At 43.4% G+C, this 20,460-nt stretch overlaps 1 protein-coding gene across 6 annotated transcripts in view; it reads right to left on the bottom strand.

Annotated features, from left to right (window-relative positions):
- Positions 1–20,460, bottom strand: part of SLC4A2 (solute carrier family 4 member 2) — a 199,077-nt gene that overhangs the window by 25,983 nt on the left and 152,634 nt on the right. For all 6 annotated transcript variants that reach the window (XM_030191911.1, XM_030191921.1, XM_030191916.1 and 3 more), the window contains 2 exons: positions 13,921–14,130; positions 4,200–4,348 (listed from right to left, as the gene is read on the bottom strand). In XM_030191911.1, the coding sequence (XP_030047771.1) occupies positions 4,200–4,348; positions 13,921–14,130 (359 nt within the window). The remainder of the gene's footprint in view (positions 1–4,199; positions 4,349–13,920; positions 14,131–20,460) is intronic.

The raw sequence follows: 20,460 nt of genomic DNA on the forward strand, positions 1-20,460 counted from the left end.
TTCAAGACAGAATACAATTAAGATAAATCTACTTTACTAATATTTAAAACTAACTCACTCCAACCCTAGCTCCAAGATTTACGAGGTGAGGAGGTGAACTGGGAAGAGGGAATGGAACATCTCATACTAATATCTGCGTGATATATAGACCTCCGTCATGGGCAGAAGAGGTAGATAAGAGATGCAACGGAAAATATTTACAAAATTGCTGTGGAAGGACCTACTTCTACGTTACCATTCAAGACAGAATACAATTAAGATCAATCTACTTTACTAATATTTAAAACTAGCTCACTCCAACCCTAGCTCCAGGATTTATGAGGTGAGGAGGTGAACTGAGAAGAAGGAATGGAACATCTCATACTTATATCTGCGTGATATACAGACCTCCATCATGGGCAGAAGAGGTAGATAAGAGATGCAACGGAAAATATTTACAAAATTGCTGTGGAAGGGAGGCCTACTATTGCTAGTAACTTCTCTCTCTCAGACAGGGGCAAACTGACCATTCGGATAATGAGGCACTGCCCGAGGGCACAGAGCAGCTGGGATTCCCACTACCTTCTCCCCCCATGACTGACATGTCTCTCATCTCCATCCTCAGGTTTGGCATGTCTCCTCTCTCTCACCCCCACTCCGACATTTCCCTGTCTCTGTCTCCCCCCAGCCTGCGTTTTACTCAAAAGTTCCTTTCTTTCTCCATACAGGATCCCAGCATAAGCCAGAACCAGAACCTTCTGTCTGCTGCGCCCACCCTTTTCTGATGTAACTTCCTGCTTCTGCAATTAGTAGTACCCTGGTCAGTGGCAGACAGCCTATGCCAGGGCCCTGTATGGAGAAAGAAACTTGAGGTAAATGAAGGCGAGGGAGGGAGGCGGAGTTGAAACTGGGGACAGAGGAGAGAGAAGAGGTAAGAGGAACCCGAATTATAGCTACGTCTTGCAAGGTTCCGCGTTAGGAGTTACGGATCAAGAAAGGGATCTGGGTGTCGTCGTCGATGATACGCTGAAACCTTCTGCTCAGTGTGCTGCTGCAGCTAGGAAAGCGAATAGAATGTTGGGTGTTATTAGGAAGGGTATGGAGTCCAGGTGTGCGGATGTTATAATGCCGTTGTATCGCTCCATGGTGCGACCGCACCTGGAGTATTGTGTTCAGTACTGGTCTCCGTATCTCAAAAAAGATATAGTAGAATTGGAAAAGGTACAGCGAAGGGCGACGAAAATGATAGTGGGGATGGGACGACTTTCCTATGAAGAGAGGCTGAGAAGGCTAGGGCTTTTCAGCTTGGAGAAGAGACGGCTGAGGGGAGATATGATAGAAGTGTATAAAATAATGAGTGGAATGGATCGGGTGGATGTGAAGCGGCTGTTCACGCTATCCAAAAATACTAGGACTAGAGGGCATGAGTTGAAGCTACAGTGTGGTAAATTTAAAACGAATCGGAGAAAATTTTTCTTCACCCAACGTGTAATTAGACTCTGGAATTCGTTGCCGGAGAACGTGGTACGGGCGGTTAGCTTGACGGAGTTTAAAAAGGGGTTAGATAGATTCCTAAAGGACAAGTCCATAGACCGCTATTAAATGGACTTGGAAAAATTCCGCATTTTTAGGTATAACTTGTCTGGAATGTTTTTACGTTTGGGGAGCGTGCCAGGTGCCCTTGACCTGGATTGGCCACTGTCGGTGACAGGATGCTGGGCTAGATAGACCTTTGGTCTTTCCCAGTATGGCACTACTTATGTACTTATGTACTTATAAGAGAGAGATATTGGACCCAGTTGTGGGGGAGGGGGCAGAGATGGTGCACCTGGGGGAGGGAGAAAGAGTAAGGAGAGAAGTTTCATCCAGGAGGGGAGGGAGGGGAAGAAAGATGTTGGATCTGGTGGGGGGGGGGGGGGGGGGGGGGGGGGAGGAGAGAGAAAGATATGGGACCCGGGGGGGGGGGGGGTGCCTATGATCCTTATTGCCCAGGCGCCCAGATGTTGATTGAGACATCCTGCAGTGGTGGCTTCCACAAGGGAGATCCTGAATTCTCTGCAAGGTGAAGCTGAAATGCTGAATTTTGCTGCTCTCCTCTATAAGTTTTTGTCTGCCCCAGTTTAAAAATCACAAAACTGGCTGTATAGCTGACCTTTTTGTGGCAGCCAATACTGGCCACTTAAATGACAATTCTACGATCGCAACCTGCATTTTCCCGTCACTTGTATGTGTAAATATACAGCATGCAGGCACTTTCGTGAGATGTGCATGCTTTCACACCTAAGCACCGTAGTGCATAAAATCGAAGGGGGCGTTCACATGGATCATGCTGCCTCTCATGCACGCAGCTTACAGAATAAATGATGCACCCTTGTCACATTTAGGCCTCTGCAGTTCCGCCAGGCCTATGGCTGAAGTAACTCGGGGTGCGACGCCGGGTTATGCTGGTTGTGTTAGGGATCTGGGGCACAGATGCCATAAAGTAAGTTCTCAAGGCAGGGCATCAGGACGTCTAAAAGGAGGCATCATGCAAGGTTCCATGTTAGGAGTCACGGACCAAGAAAGTGTTTATAATTAGGATCTGCCTCACCCATTCGCGCAGCGGAAGCCATGGGCTCTCTGTACTATCCTAGAGAGAACTGCAAATCCCCTCTAGATGCTTAATTACCCCAACCTTAAATCTGCTCATGACAGGCTTACACCGTCAGGCAGTATGGACCCTTGTAATTAGAAAGGAACCCAGTATGTAGTAGATATAATAAGATAGTTTATTACAATCTTACCAATGGTAATACAGTTGAGTCAAGCATTCACATAATGGAACCGCATATCATGGTACGTCCTCTCTCTCTAGCCTACTGGAGTCTTCCTTCTCTGGTCTTCTTCTCCTCTCGTCTCCTCTAATACTCCTCAAACTGCTGCTTATATACAATTTTGGCCCTATTCATTTCAATGGACCCCAGTCTTTCTCACCAGGGCTCTTGGTTCTTATCAGTTGATCAGAATGACTTCACATACTATCAAGCTCTAAGTATAAACAAGATATGCTCAGAGCGCATCTTATTAGATGACTTTGCATTTTCCCCAAACTTTCCCTAGCCCCCTCTGGATGTTCTCACCCGGGGTGCAGCTGACCCAGCACTATCTCTACATAACCATAGCAACCTTGGCTTATGACGTCTTGCAGGTGCCAGTCTCAGGACTGTTTATAGAGTAGATTGCCCCCACCCTTGCCAGTTCTCAATTAGCTCATTTCAGCACTTGCCACAGTGAAATATAACTGTGTCAAAGGTGATCTCTGATTTTTACAGGCTAGCTCTCTTTTGTTTCAGAGATGATTTTGATTTTAAGAAGCCTAGCTCTTATTATGAGCCATTAGCCTGTATTTTACTGAGAGCAAGGGCTAGCATAACTCTTCAAAAGGGATCTAGGTGTCGTCGTTGATACGTTGAAACCTTCTGCTCAGTGTGCTGCGGCAGCTAAGAAAGCAAATAGAATGTTAGGTATTATTAGGAAAGGAATGGAAAACAAAAATGAGGATGTTCTAATGCCTTTGTATCGCTCCATGGTGCGACCACACCTTGAATATTGTGTTCAATTCTGGTCGCCACATCTCAAAAAATATAGTGGAATTAGAAAAGGTGCAGAGAAGGGCGATGAAAATGATAAAGCGGATGATGAGACAACTTCCCTATGAGGAAAGGCTAAAGCGGCTAGGGCTCTTCAGCTTGGAGAAGAGACGGCTGAGGGGAGATATGATAGAGATCTATAAAATAATGAGTGGAGTGGAATGGCTAGACGTGAATCGTTTGTTTACTCTTTTCCAAAAATACTAGGACTAGGGGGCATGCGATGAAGCTACAAAGTAACAAATTTAAAACGAATCAGAGAAAAAATTTTTTTCACTCAATGTGTAATTAAATTCTGGAATTCGTTGCTGGAGAATGTGGTAAAGGCGGTTAGTTTAGCGGAGTTTAAAAAAAGGTTTGGACAGCTTCCTAATGGAAAAGTCCATAGACCATAATGAAAATGGACTTGGGGAAAATCCACTATTTCTGGGATCTTGCCAGGTATTGGTGACCTGGAGTGGCCACTGTTGGACACAGGATGCTGGGCTTGATGGACCTTTGGTCTATCCCAATTTTTATATCGCCCCCAATAAAGTGAGTATCAAGGAGCCTCTTGGTTTAGTATCAGAAGAAGGAAGGACAGACACTTACGCTGTAAAAGGCTTCTTCAAAGACGAGTAGAGGTCCGGAAAATCCCACGACCAGCAGCGGCTGTGCACCCAGGAGACAGAAGACGATGCCTTGCAAGGCGGTGGAGATTACAAGCTCAGACACCCCAATCAGACCACTTGTCTTCTCACCTGCAAATAGGAACTGTAATGTTCAGACACAAGACACTGTCCAGTTGCACCAGTAAAGCAGACTTGAATTCCATACACACTACCAGGTATTCATATGCTGCCACACTCGCCCCTCAGACTGTGCACCCCAGTTCTACCCACCACCAGGCACATCACTCACTCAGAGCTGCCAAGGGGACTGACCTCGTATGCAGGAGATTTAGCGCCCACCCAGCACGGCATCAGCGGTACCCTCTCACTCCAGCAGCAGCAGATGCCTTCCTAAAATGTCCAGCGGGAGCAGGATTTGATGTTTTAGAAAGGCCTGCTGTCGCTGGAAGTGAAGGCCACTCATTGGGAGTGAGGGAAATGACCCGTAAAAGCGGGAGTCTCCCGCTTGAAGCGAGAGACTTGGCAGGTCTGCATACTGTCACACTCACGCTCTCATCACAAATAACCCTACTCCTACTGACAACCCGTTCTGCCATTCACTGTCACACTCATGTTTTCAGACCAAGTGTCTCAATCTTACCCACCACAAGGCACAGCTCCTGCCATCACTCGCACCCTCAGATTACTACTACTACTATTTAGCATTTCTATAGCGCTACAAGGCGTACGCAGCGCTGCACAAACATAGAAGAAAGACAGTCCCTGCTCAAAGAGCTTACAATCTAATAGACAAAAAATAAAGTAAGCAAATCAAATCAATTAATATGTACAGGAAGGAGAGGAGGGTAGGTGGAGGCGAGTGGTTACGAGTCAAAAGCAATGTTAAAAATGTGGGCTTTCAGTCTAGATTTAAAGGTGGCCAAGGATGGGGCAAGACATAGGGGCTCAGGAAGTTTATTCCAGGCGTAGGGTGCAGCGAGACAGAAGGTGCAAAGTCTGGAGTTGGCAGTAGTGGAGAAGGAAACAGATAAGAAGGATTTATCCATGGAGCGGAGTGCACGGGGAGGGGTGTAGGGAAGGACGAGTGTGGAGAGATACTGGGGAGCAGCAGAGTGAGTACATTTATAGGTTAGTAGAAGAAGTTTGAACAGGATGCAAAAACGGATAGGGAGCCAGTGAAGCGACTTGAGGAGAGGGGTAGTATGAGTAAAGCGACCCTGGCGGAAGACGAGACGGGCAGCAGAGTTTTGAACCGATTGGAGAGGGGAGAGGTGACTAAGTGGGAGGCCAGCAAGAAGCAGATTGCAGTAGTCTAAATGAGAGGTGACAAGGGTGTGGATGAGGGTTTTGGTAGTGTGCTCGGAAAGAAAGGGGCGGATTTTACGGATGTTGTAAAGAAAGAAACGACAGGTCTTGGCGGTCTGCTGGATTTGAGCAGAGAATGAGAGAGAAGAGTCAAAGATGACCCCAAGGTTTCGAGCTGAGGAGACAGGGAGAATGAGAGAGCCATCAACAGAAATAGAAAACGGGGGCAGTGGGGAGGTGGGTTTGGGGGGAAAAATGAGAAGCTCGGTTTTGGTCATGTTTAATTTCAGGTGGCGTTGAGACATCCAGACAGCAATGTCAGACAAGCACGCTGAAACTTTGGTTTGGATGCAAGGTGAGATATCAGGGGTAGAAAGGTAGATTTGGGAGTCATCAGCATAGATATGGTAGGAAAAGCCATGGGATGAGATTAATGAACCAAGGGAAGAAGTGTAGATAGAAAAGAGGAGGGGACCAAGAACAGAACCCTGAGGTACGCCGACAGGCAGAGGGATAGAAGTAGAAGAGGATCCACCAGAGTGAACCAGATCAACCCAGTCCCACCCATATCAGGGACATTATACCAGTGCTTCCCAAGTCCAGTCCTGGAGTACCCCTTGCCAGTCAGGTTTTCAGGATATCCACAATGGATATGCATGAAAGATATGCATATAATGGAGGAGGCAGTGTATGCAAATCAAGCTAATGCATATTCATTGTGGACTTGAGAAACACTGCATTATACACTGTCATACTTGGTTCCTCAGACTGAGGAAACCCAATGCTACCCGCATTTGGCGTATCATAGGATCTTTTACTTCTTATCTCCTGTTTACTTTCCTTAGTTCTTTTAGTTAGTTTGAGCTTATCTTCCTTTGCCTCTCTCTGCCCTCTCTCCATCTTCTTCTCCGAGTCCTCATCACCCTTCACTCTTCCGTCTCCAAAAATTTCTCTCTATGCCCCTGTCCCCTACTTTCCCCATATTTCTCTTCGGAGATCCTCAGAGCGGGTTGGACTGTGCGGGAGCTTTCAGGGGACAATTTTATCAAAAGCACATAGGGACACAGGTTGTCCTTCTAAAACAGGCATAAGGGGAGCTGTTCAACCTTTGAAGAATTTAGGTTTACAAGATCTCACCTATTCTTTCTTCTTTGCATTTTCAAAAAGCTGGTGTTGGTGTTTAAAGTTAACAGTGAATTCTTCTATTTAACTACTTTAATTTCTTTTTTCTTTACTGAATGTTATACATTATCCTCGATGTCAAATTCATGAAATGTATTATATATCCATTTACTTCTAATGTACTTCATACTTTTTTGTACTTATTGTTAATTAATAATAATATGTATTTCTCATTCCGGAAATGGATACCACCATTTCGGCATAATGTAAGCCACACTGAGCCTGCAAAGAGGTGGGAAAATGTGGGATACAAATACAGTAAATAAATAAAATAAATAAAGTGTTTCATGGCATCAAGATACGTTTCTGATAAGCCCGCCAATTTCTACTCCTAAGCGATCATTGCGTTCTCTGAGTGAGAGGCGTTTTTTCTAACCTCCTGCCAGATCCTTTCACTTAGACTTGTCTCCATCTCGAGCTTACTCTTATTTGATGTCCTGGTTGTGGAACAAGGTTCCTCCCTCTGTCAGATCCATCAATGATTTTTGGGGGATTTCAGAAGGCTTAAAACTTGCTTGTTTTAACCTAGCAGTTTGATGAGTTGAAATGGAAATTGTCAGCCTGGAAATATATTGTGAATCTAACTCTGTAACCTGTTCTGGGCACTGTCGGGAGGATGGAATTAATGAATAACTAAATACATGTGCTTTCGTGCCTTGACTGACTTAAATGCCCTATTATACTACTACTACTTAACATTTCTAGAGCGCTACTAGGGTTACACAGCGCTGTACAAATTAACAAAGGACAGTCCCTGCTCAAAGGAGCTTACAATCTAAAGGACGAAATGTCAAGTTGGGGCAGTCTAGATTTCCTGAGTAGAGGTGTAGTGGTTAGGTGTCGAAGGCGACATTGAAGAGGTGGGCTTTGAGCAAGGATTTGAAGATGGGCAGGGAGGGGGCCTGGCGTATGGGCTCAGGGAGTTTGTTCCAAGCATGGGGGTGAGGCGAGGCAGAAAGGGCGGAGTCTGGAGTTGGTGGTGGTGGAGAAGGGTACTGAGAGGAGGGATTTGTCCTGTGAGCGGAGGTTACGGGTAGGAGCGTAAGGGGAGATGAGGGTAGAGAGGTAGTGAGGGGCTGCAGATCGAGTGTATTTGTAGGTTAGTAGGAGAAGCTTGAACTGTATGCGGTACCTGATCGGAAGCTAGTGAAGTGACTTGAGGAGAGGGGTGATATGATTATATCGGTCGAGGCGGAAGATAAGACGTGCAGCAGAGTTCTGAACGGATTGAAGGGGGGTATAAAATTACTCCCTTGACCTGTTCAGTCTTACCACTGACTAAGACCAGTTAAAGGTATCTGCTTAATAGGAGAGGAGGAGATTGTTGGTGATAGAATGTTGTGGAGTGAATTTCCATCTTACCCTCCTTCCCCTGGATTGGCTGGCTCTCCCACAGCATCTGACATTACTCAGTGTTGCTCGTCTCTCCATGAAGTCCAGCTGCTACTGTGGTGTGCAGCCGCAGGGCATGCCCAAAGGGTCTTAGCGAAAGGGGCACTTCAGGCCCCTTGGCGCATCGAGGAACAATAAGAAACATGTAAAATGAGTTTACCTTGGACAGACTGGATGGACTGTTCAGGTCTTTACCTGCCGTCATTTAGAATGTTAACGGTGCTAGTTTGGTCATCTTATTGGGTGAGTCTTACACATCATACTTTGTGTAAATGGTGAAAAACAGAAATAGAGGGCACATCAACGCCAGCCATTAAGGGTCCTATTATTATTATTATTACATTTCTATCCAGCGCTTTCCCACTCAAAGCAGGTTCAATGCGGCTTACATAATAATATGGATTACAAAGTATTGATAGAGAAAATATAGGTTAATTATAGCAGAATAATAAAAGAGATAGGTAGGTAGAGATGGGGAAAGGTGAAGGGAGTAGGAGAGGTATGAGCAAGGGGTAGATGAGCATTGGATGAGGGGTAGAGGTGGCGGGAGGGGGATGGGACAAGGGAAAAGTATAGGGAAATTAGGTGGGAGATGCAGTCTGACTCATTGTCGTTGTCTTCTGAATATGTGTTCGGTAGAAGGGATCCTAGGATTAGATTGGTTCATTTGGGTAGGCTTGCTTGAACAGGTGGGTTTTTAGTGATTTCCGGAAGGGTAGATAGCCGCTGATTGATCAGATGGATCTGGGAAGGGCATTCCAGAGCTGGCTGCCTAAGAAGGAGAAGTTGGATCCATAATAGGTTTTGTACTTGAGTCCTATGCAATTGGGGTAATGTAGGTTGAGGAAAGTTCGTGAAGTTTCAGACCTGTTTCTGGTGGGAAGGTCAATCAGACTGAGCATATAACTTGGAGATTCACCGTGGATAATCCTGTGGATTAATGTGTGGACCTTGAAGCTGATTCGTTCTCTGATAGGGAGCCAGTGAAGTTTTTCACGAAGAGGAGTGATGCATTCAAATTGTGATTTGCCAAAAATGAGTCTTGCTGCTGTATTTTGGGCAGTCTGAAGTTTCTTCAGGATATGGGTCTTGCAGCCTAAGAAAATACTTTTGCCCTATGGACAAACAACATTGTACCAGGAGTGAAACCCAGAATGCCAACTAATGTTTCACCACTTGAGGGAGCTTATTTTAGCCTTCTAGAAAGAACTCCTCCACCACAGCCTTTGGTATTGAATCCCCTGCAAGCAGCTGACGATCAAGTCCAAGAAGGCCCAAGTTCTTCAACTGCTGATGTGTTGTTTTCCTAAGGAAGTTATTTTCCCCATCTAATTTGGTACCTAGAACTCCAATTTCTCAAAAAGATATCATTCTTAAAGATATTTGGACAGTGGTCACATAGACAGAATCACTATTGAGAACTCCTTGTGCCTCAATTGTGTGTTTTTAGTATCAAGTGTATCTCAAAATTTCAACAGACTGACACTAAAATTGATAATGTTTCTTCTCAAATGAATAGTATGTAAAACAGAATTTCTTCCTTGCAAAACTGAAGTATCTCTGCCATTAAAGATACTCTCTACTTGCTTTGCAAGATTGAGACAATGGAAAATAATATTAAAAATAGGTACCTACCACCTTATTTTATGTATTTATTATAAGAACATTGCTTTGGAAGGGGTTGATACTGTTGCAAAATCTAATCAAATCTAATCTGAGATTTGTAGACTGCACTAGTCCCCGCATGAGTTTCAAGGCAGTTAACAGAAGACTCAGAACAGTATGACGAGCTACAGGAGTTAAGTAAAAACAATCTAAAATTTATTTACGCAATTGCACATAATTAACCTCGGATCAAATACATAGAGCAAGCGCATTCCAAATTATAAGAGCTAAAAAAAAGAACATAGTCTCAAAGTGATGTTTTAATCAAACACCATTAAATGCATGAAGCTTTAATAAAAAATTATTCAATAATCGAGATGAAAAAAGAAAAAGATTAAACAAACAACTCCATTTAAAAACACGAAAAATCATACAAACAGATTTAAAAACAATGCATGCCTTGAAAGGAAGCCAATGTACTTTTCTAGCATGTTGAGATACTCTACGGGAAAACTGGATGATAGACCATAAGTTAATTCTAAATGTTGATAAATCCGTTGCTTTGGGGTTATCTCAGAAATCCAAACCACTTGTTATTCAGCCAATGATGAAGGGTAAATTGATTCCTCTCAAAGATGAAATTATTACTCTGGAATTTCATTGTAATAATGCTTTGAAGTTTGACAGACATATTAGTAGCATTGAAAGCTCATGCTATTTCCAGTTACGGCCGATTCATAGGTTGAAACTTATTTTTGTCAGGTAAAAAACTGCTTTATTGCTTGCAGTTTCTACGGTTTATTTTAATATATATAGATCCCTAGGACCAGCTTTTCTATGACAAGAGAGTTACATCGAGACATTCATTTTTTAATACTAGAGGTGAAAACTTTGGAGTGGAATCGCTTCTTCTTGCACTTGTAACTAGTAGACTCGACTACTGAAATTCGTCAAGAGACAACAGTTACTTCAGAATATGGCTGCACGATTGAAGAAGTTTGATCGCATTACTCCTACAATGAAAAAGCTACACTGGCTTCTGGCCTCTGCTAGGATATCTTTTAAACTTTAATGCCTGTTTAAGGCATTTTGCGTGGGTGTACCATAATATCTTTCTGAAAAGTTGGCTGCTCAAGAACGTTTAAGTACATAAGTACATAAGCACTGCCACGCTAGGAAAAGACCAAAGGTTCATCAAGTCCAGCACTCCGTCTCCGACAGCGGCCAATCCAGGCCCCAAGAACCTGGCAAAATCCCCAAATTTAATAACGATCAATGGACTTTTCCTTCAGGAATCTGTCCAGACCCCCTTTAAACTCAGCAAGGCCAGCTGCCGTCACTATCTTCTCCGGCAATGAGTTCCAGAGTCTAACTACGTGCTGAGTAAAGAAAAACTTTCTCCGATTTGTTTTAAACCTACCACATTCTAATTTAATCTTGTGTCCCCTGGTTCTATTATTCTTAGAAGGTGTAAACAAACGCTTCACATCTGTCCGCTCTACCCCACTCATTATTTTTTAGACCTCTATCATATCACCCCTCAGCCGCCTTTTCTCCAAGCTAAAGAGTCCTAACCGTCGTAACCTCTCCTCATAAGGTAGTCGTCCCATCCCTTTTATCATTTTCGTGGCCCTTCTCTGCACCTTCTCCAATTCCTTTATATCTTTTTTGAGATGAGGCGACCAGAACTGAACACAATACCCCAGGTGTGGTCGCACCATGGAGCGATATAATGGCATTATAACATCCTCATGCTTGTTTTCCATCCCTTTTCTAATAACATTCTGTTCGCCTTCTTAGCCGCCGCAGCACATTGAGCTGAAGATTTCAACGTCCTATCCACGATGACTCCCAGATCCCTTTCTTGGTCCGTAACTCCTAAAGTGGAACCTTATGATCTTCATTATCCTTAGAGACAGTCAAATTATCATTGACTAGGAACCGACCCTTTAGTTATGTGGCCCATCCTTATGGAATTCTTTTGTCTGATGTTGTTAGCAGTTTAAAGTAGCTATTTCAGTTTTTGAAAAGCCTTGAAAACTTGGATGTTTCAAAATACCTTTGGTGAATTTTAATTGCATCTTTTCTGAGGTTTTATTATGAATATTGATGGGTGGGATTTAATTTCAGTTGTTTTATCTGTTGACTGTATTATGCTTTTTATTCATTATTGTAACACGGCAGTATATCAGATTATTAAATTAAAAATCATATCCTCAATTTCATAAGACAGTCTGGATTTGACTGCTTTTCTAGAATCTTCCAAAGAAGGGGCTGCTATACCTTCCACTCTTCTAGTGTCTTTTTCTTTGGATGTTTCTAGGGATTGGATTTTATGTTTAAATCTTTTTTATTGATTTATATAAGTCAAAAGAAAATACATGCACAAGCTCCAACATCCTCACATAACTATACAACCAACATCTATCAAGTGTCTAGTACCATCACAGTATGCATCTTAAATCTCCCCTCAACAATCCCTCCCTCTCCCTCCCTCCGCACCCCCCTTTCTAGGGATTGGATTTTAAAGTTATACTGTAGATATCGTTCTGTTACCTTTTGTACTTTGAAAATAGAAACATCAGAAAATGCCTTTTAAGGCCACACAAAAGCAATGTAGACAATTTCTGCTGACGAGACCCACGGTATTAGCCTTGGGAGGCTTCATATTTTGAAATTTCCATGTAAATGTGTGGCGAAACATCACAAACTTATGTGTTTTTTGAACCCTCGCAACTGACTATGTTTTTGAGTAATACAATGGTCTCAATCACTGTGAAGATCGTAAGGCTCTTGAACGTTGAGGAGCCAATTTTTCAGAAAGATATTGTGGCATACCCATGCAAACAGACATTTTTATTTATTTATTGGAATTTATTAATCACCTTTTTGAAGAGATTCACCCAAGGTGGTGTAGAGCAGGTATAGTTTAACATAAAACTTACAATTTTGTTAACAGCATAACAGTAGTAAAATGAACAAGAATAAACGTAATACAATAAATGAAGTAAACTTGAAAACAGTAAATTGAAACCTAATAATAGAACTACCATGAAACAGTATAAAAAGTGTACACATTTACGAGCATTGGAATTCAAATACCAGATAATACTAATGATACACCTAATAAGCACGCATTAGAACATTCAACTAACACAGATATGATGCTAAAGATTTCTACAATACAGCTTACCATATAGCTGAGGGACCGAGAGCAGATATATCATGGGAACAAGATGCATGGAACAGAGTCAGCTGGCATAATTTGATGGTTGACTAAACTCAAGGCAAGTTCTTTGTATAGTTAAGCAATAGATAAGGAACAGTGTTACAGTGTGTGTAGCAAGCTAGTCCAGATGCAGAATGAGTGAATAGTCAATCACCTTATGTATTAAAGGCTTGGGAGAAGAGCCAGGCTTTTACCTGCTTCCTGAAGTGGAGGTAGTCTTCAGTTATACGTTGCCCCTCTGGGAGTAAATTCCAGAGCGTGAAGCTTGTTGGTGGGTATCACATCGTACAATTTCTTTTGATGAAGGAATAGATAGTGATGATCCTTGAGAGGACCTTAGCGGTCTTAAAGGTGTATAAAGGGCTAACTTACTGTTGAAGTACTCTGGCCCATTTTGTCAGAGGACCTCGAAAATCAAACACAATAGTTCGAGGTCCTTGTGTTTTCTGCAGTTGAATCCCAGCCACAGGGTTTGTAACCCTATACAGATTTAATTATGTAGATATAGGCTGTTTTTCTTATTAAGCTTTAGGAGTCCTTTTACCAAGCTATGGTAAGAAGGGCCCAGATAGGAGTAATTGAGTTCTATGGGTCTGTCTCTCTAATGTTTATGCAAGTCTTTACTTCTATAGAGAGAAGTCAGCGCACTCTATCCTAGGAGGAGCGAGTAGAGTTTATAGCATGGGCAAATATTTTGGCTTCACTGGGGTAACCAAGGCATGGGAACTATCAGATTGAGAACAGAATATCTACTGCTCTACTCAATGTCTATGATTCCTCCACCCAGTCTCACTCACACCATATCACCCATAATCATCTGCTTACTCTTCCAGATCTATCTATTCAAGTCATCCACCTGTTTCAGTCACACCCATCTCACGTTGCACAAGAACCCATCCGTTTCATTTAAGCCTTTTCTCCATGACCATCTCTGTCATCTCTCGCTTACACATTACTATCTTAGAGGCCAGGCAGAAATGGGTCTTACCTAAGAGACCACCAAAGGTGATGGCTGGAGACAGTGCAGCAAAGTAGATGAAGATGACGGCAGCCATGCACTGAGCATTGAGTGAATCCTTAAAGTCACTGAGATACTTTGGGTATCTTCTCTGTATATCCCGGATGAGACCCCCAAAGGGCTTTCCAGTGCGTCTCAGAGGGTCGTCTTCATCTTCCACCACCTTCTTCTTCAGCAGTGCTGGTCACAGAATACATAAAAGTCTTCATTGGCAGTATTGAATTGCTCTAAATATCACATTGAAGCTAGTAGAAAATCACTTCCGTTCAAACAACCAATCAAAATAGAGGATATCTATCAATATCAGTGTGGCATCAACTTTAGGGAGGCCCACGCACTCATCACTGGCTAAAAAACCTCCTATCTTTATTGTAATGGATTTATCACCTTAAAACAACCCAGCCACATGGGTTGAACATCAGGATTGAATGGAACCAGTTTTTCTAAATATACTTGGGGATTTCCGATTGGCTCTTAAACATGTCTGTCAAATAAGAGGCGGAGCGTGGACAATGGTGTGTGATGACAGAGCCTTTATAAACTCACGCCATTTTATGTGTCTTGTCGGATGTAAAAACACGGATCCAACAAAAGAAAGTAATAGACTGTCAAAGGGGATAAGAAATGCAATTATGTATGTGAGATTGTGTGTTGTAATTGATCCACTGTTTTACAGGAACCAGCTGGCGACTGCGGACCCTGACGCAGTAGTTGAAACCTTGGCCAAAGTCGGGCCGTAGTTAGCTGTTAGAAATTCAGCAGACGACTGGGCGGCTGGAAAGTTAAGTCTCTTTTCATATTTATGACATAGAGCTGTATAAGAGAGACATTACAATAAAGATAGGAGGTTTTTTAGCCAATGATGAGTGCGTGGGCAAACCCCTCTCCCCCCCCCCCAAAAAAAATATATATCCTATATAATAATTCTCTCCTCCAACATTCTGAGGCTGCCTGGAACCATTGTTTCCGCTGGAGGTGGTGTCCCTCATGTAGTAGATAATAGTGACGTCACACAACCCACACCAGATTGGCCAGTAGAAGGGAGAGGGGCGGAGCCACGATACAGGGAGCAGCGAATCAGCACAACACTGGGAATGCAGGAACAGAAGCCTCTCTCACACAGTGTTGCCAGGTGGGCGGTTTTACCGCCCAATTGGGCGGTTTTCTGCGACCCGCCGCGGGAAATTTTTGCCTGCGGCGGGTTGCGGTTTTTTGGGCTTCTTTTGTGTCTTTTGGGCGGTTTTTTAAGCGTTTTTTTCGGCCGCGGGGGCGGGGTTAGTGACGTTTTGGGCGGGGCCGATGACGGAGGGGGCGGGGTTGATGATGGCAGGGGCGGGGTTGATGACGCGGGGTGGGGGTGTCAGGGGCGGGGTTTGAGTTTGGGCGGGTTTTGGGCTGGATTTGGGCTCGTTTGGGTGGGAAAAAATTTTTCCACCTGGCAACCCTGCTCTCACACAGTCACTCTCTCAAACATACACACTCAGAGGAAAACCTTGCTAGCGCCCGTTTCCTTTCAAACAGAAACGAGCCTTTTTTTACTAGTATTTAATAATGTTCAATGGACTTTTCCTTCAGGAACCTGTCCAAACCCCCTTTAAACTCCGTAAGGCCAGCTGCTGTCCCTCTTTTTCTGCATTCACAGATACACGTTATCATCATCTCCCATTCGAATTATTGTAATACCATCTACTCTTGCATTTTTCTGGCTTCTCACCCCTAATGAGTCCACTCACACTTCTGCTTTCTTTTTCTTGGCCCCTAGTCTCTGGAACAATCTCCTCCTTGTCATTAGGTCTGAGCTTTGCTTCCCAGTTGCTTTTAAAAGGCCACTAGAATGATTTTATTCAGGAGCCCCACGGCAGAGTGCACAGAGAAAACTTAGCCACCTATCTCCCCTTCAATCTGTTCAGAACTCTGCTGCACGTCTTATCTTCCGCCTTAACCGATATACTCATATCACCCCTCTTCTCAGGTCACTTCACTGGCTTCCGATCAGGCACCGCATACAGTTCAAGCTTCTCCTACTAACCTACAAATGCACTCGATCTGCAGCCCCTCATTACCTCTCTACCCTCATCTCCCCTTATGCTCCTACCCGTAACCTTCACTCACAGGACAAATCTCTCCTCTCAGTACCCTTCTCCACCACCGCCAACTCCAGGCTCCGCCCTTTCTGCCTCGCCTCATTCTATGCTTGGAATAAACTCCCTGAGCCCATACGCCAAGCCCCCTCCCTACCCATCTTCAAATCCTTGCTCAAAGCCCACCTCTTCAATGTCGCCTTTGGCACCTAACCACTACACCTCTATTCAGGAAATCTTGAGTGCCCCAACTTGACATTTTGTCCTTTAGATTGTAAGCTCCTTCGAGCAGGGACTGTCCTTCTTTGTTAAACTGTACAGCGCTGCGTAACCCTAGTAGCGCTTTAGAAATGTTAAGTAGTAGTAGTAGTAAAGTATTCTGATTTCAATTTCGTATGTGTCTGGTTGATTGAGTTCTTTCCCCAATTTACTGTTTTTATGTATAGAGTCTGGAATAAACATAGGTTTGTATTCTGCCCTATCAGTATTTATTACCCCTCAAAGCTAGAGTACAATGTAGTCTCGCCGTGTTTTGTATATTTGGGTTCTGAGAATAATTCTGTTCTTACGGGGTAATTTTATAACTATGTGGACCCACCTGGGTTTTCAAAAGGGAAAATACATGCATACTTCTACTTTGAAAATTACCTCAGGGGAAAATATGCTTAAAATTCACATCTGCTCTTTCACGTCTAGAAATTTTCAGGGCTAATTTACACACACGCCCATATTTTCAAAAGCCCCTCCCAGCGTCCTGTAAGCAGATGAATGACTGGCAGGTAGCCTCTCCGCGGAGGGGGAGGGAGGATGGAACGTGGGTGGGGTTCATTATAGAACTATGAATGTATGGGAAGTTTTATAATAAAAAAGCTTTGAGCTTTGTTAGGCCGTTGGTTATATATTATTAATCCCAATTAAAAATAAAACAAATTTTGAATTTCAAAAGCCTTTCCTCAGGATCGCTCTCAACCTGATTATGTAGATAATTTTATAAAAGCACATTTCCATGCGTAAACCACTATGTAACCCATGGAAATGTTTTCGACAATTTGCTTGTACTAGAGAAGTCACCAAAGGATTTTATAAACATATGAGGACTTAGGGATACTTATCAAACACGTTTAATCTGAAATGGAACCACTAATTTGTCCAAAGATAGACCTTATTAGTTCTTTCCCACTGATGGCACCAACACCACTCTCCTGTCCCGGCTGAATGTGTCGTCATCAAGAAGTAATATCCGAGATCTCTTCTGTATTGTCTTGTCCTATTCAAACTGTTCCATGGATAGAGGATTTGCATGAGAGAGACCAGTAATGAGAACAGTGGGAAGGTGGTCACTTTGGGAGCATGTGGGAAAGAGGAACCCGAATTATAGCTACGTCATGCAAGGTTCCATGTTAGGCGTCACGGACCAAGAAAGGGATCTAGGTGTCGTCGTTAATGATACGTTGAAACCTTCTGCTCAGTGTGCTGCTGCGGCTAAGAAAGCAAACAGAATGTTAGATATTATTAGGAAAGGGATGGATAACAAAAATGAGGATGTTATAATGCCTTTGTATTGCTCCATGGTGCGACTGCACCTCGAATATTGTGTTCAATTCTGGTCACCGCATCTCAAAAAAGATATAGTGGAATTAGAAAAGGTGCAGAGAAGGGCGACGAAAATGATAAAGGGGATGGGACAACTTCCCTATGAGGAAAGGCTCAAGCGGCTAGGGCTCTTCAGCTTGAAGAAAAGGCGGCTGAGGGGGGATATGATAGAGGTCTATAAAATAATGAGTGGAGTTGAACGGGTAGATGTGAAGTGTCTGTTCAAGCTATCCAAAAACACTAGGACTAGGGGGCATGCGATGAAGCTACAAAGTAGTACATTTAAAACGAATCAGAGAAAATGTTTTTTCACTCAACGTGTAATTAAACTCTGGAATTTGTTGCCAGAGAATGTGGTAAAGGCAGTTAGCTTAGCAGAGTTGAAAAAAGGTTTGGACGGCTTCCTAAAGGAAAAGTCCATAGAAACAGTGGATTTTCCCAAGTCCATTATTAAATGAGTGGAGGAGTGGCCTAGTGGTTAGGGTGGCAGACTTTGGTCCTGGGGAACTGAGGAACTGAGTTGGATTCCCACTTCAGGCACAGGCAGCTCCTTGTGACTCTGGGCAAGTCACTTAACCCACCATTGCTCCATGTAAGCCGCATTGAGCCTGCCATGAGTGGGACAGCGCGGGGTACAAATGTAACAAAAATAAAATAAATGGACTTGGGAAAATCCACTATTTCTGGGATAAACTAACACATGCATCAACCTTTTCCTACTTGAGCACACAATTCTGGAACGCGCTGCCGCACAACTTAAAAACGATATACGAACTAATTGACTTCCGCAAACTACTGAAGACCCAAAGATCAACAAATGTGAACTCCTACACACATATCCAGAACTGTCTTATAATGTTTGCTGTTACTCTACTATCATGCTTATCGTTATCATGTTACCCAAAATTCTTCTGTAATACTAAACGTTGACTCTCTCATATATTTCCACTATTCATGATGTATTGTAAGCCACATTGAGCCTGCAAAGAGGTGGGAAAATGTGGGATACAAATGCAATAAATAATAATAATAATACACAGTATAAAATGTTTTGTACATTTTTGGGATCTTGCCAGGTATTTGTGACCTGGATTGGCCACTGTTGGAAACAGGATGCTGGACTTGATGGACCTTTGGTTTTTCCCAGTATGCCAATACTTTTGTACTTATCCTCAACACCCTAGTGTAATAACATTGTCATTGCCATTGTTTCTGATTAATTATCTACTTTAGTTCTTGGGTGTTCAGATGCAATAGTATTGTCTTTTATCCTTTGTCCGAAGACAGCTTATAGTTCTTAAGCAAGTAGGGACTCTTCTCCAGGGATCATCAATGTTCCTAGCGAAAAAGTTCCTTAAAGGAAGGGAAGATCTCAAACTCTGTGAAAAAAACAGCGCTTCAACTGATTTAAGGGAATATGGATGTCAATGTTGTGCATAGCTATTGACCTACATAAGTACATAAGTATTGCCTTACTGGGAAAGACCAAAGGTCCATCAAGCCCAGTATCCTGTTTCCAACAGTGGCCAATCCAGGTCACAGGTACCTGGCAAGATCCCCCAAAAAGTACAAAACATTTTATACTGCTTATCCCAGAAGTAGTGGATTTTCCCCAAGTCCATTTAATAATGGTCTATGGACTTTTCCTTTAAGAAGTCGTCCAAACCTTTTTTAAACTCCGCTAAGCTAACCGCCTTTACCACATTCTCTGGCAACGAATTCCAGAGTTTAATTACACGTTGAGTGAAGAAACATTCTCCGATTCGTTTTAAATTTACTACATTGTAGCTTCATCGCATGCCCCCTAATCCTAGTATTTTTGGAAAGCATAAACAGACGCTTCACATCTACCTGTTCAACTCCACTCATTATTTTATAGGCCTCTATCATATCTCCCCTCAGCCGCCTTTTCTCCAAGCTGAAGAGCCCTAGCAACCTTAGCCTTTCCTCATAGGGAAGTCGTCCCATCCCCTTTTATCATTTTCGTTGCCCTTCTCTGCACCTTTTCTAATTTCATTATATCTTTTTTGAGATACGGCAACCAGAATTGAACACAATATTCGAGGTGCGGTCGCACCATGGAGTGATACAAAGGCATTATAACATCCTCATTTTTGTTTTCCATTTCTTTCCTAATAATACCTAACAAGTTGAAACTCACTTGAAAATTAGGGGTAAAATATATTACCAAATGCATGGCATTAAGGCAAAGAAACAGCGTAGATATCTTTAAATCAATACAGATTTGCGATACTCAAGTCTCGGCCCTAACTGGAAAACTAGAGACCAGTGCCGTAGCGAGGGCGGCTGACACCCTGGGCGGGTCGCCGCTGCGCACCCCCGCCGGGTGCAGCACGGGGCCCCCCCTCTGGCGCGCACCCTCCCCCGGAGCGCATTCTTACTTAGTTTAGAAGTGAGGGGCAGGCGGGAGGGCCGATCCGCCCCCGAGTCCACGTCGTTGGGAGCTGCGTCGGCTCCATTGGTTCCTTGCTCTTTCTGCCCCGGAACAGGGGCAGAGGGAGCAAGGAACCAACGGAGACGACACCCCCCCAGCGGCGTGCACCCGGCGCTTCACATCTACCCGTTCAACTCCACTCATTATTTTATAGACCTCTATCATAGTAACATAGTAGATGATGGCAGAAAAAGACCTGCACGGTCCATCCAGTCTGCCCAAGACAAACTCATATGTGTATACCTTACCTTTGAATTTGTACCTGTCCTTTTCAGGGCACAGACCATATAAGTCTGCCCAGCAGTATTTCCCGCCTCCCAACCACCAGTCCCGCCTCCCATCACCGGCTCTGGTATAGACCGTATAAGTCTGCCCTTCCCT

This window comes from Microcaecilia unicolor, chromosome 1 (assembly GCF_901765095.1).
Source record: "Microcaecilia unicolor chromosome 1, aMicUni1.1, whole genome shotgun sequence".
Lineage (NCBI taxonomy): Eukaryota > Metazoa > Chordata > Amphibia > Gymnophiona > Siphonopidae > Microcaecilia > Microcaecilia unicolor.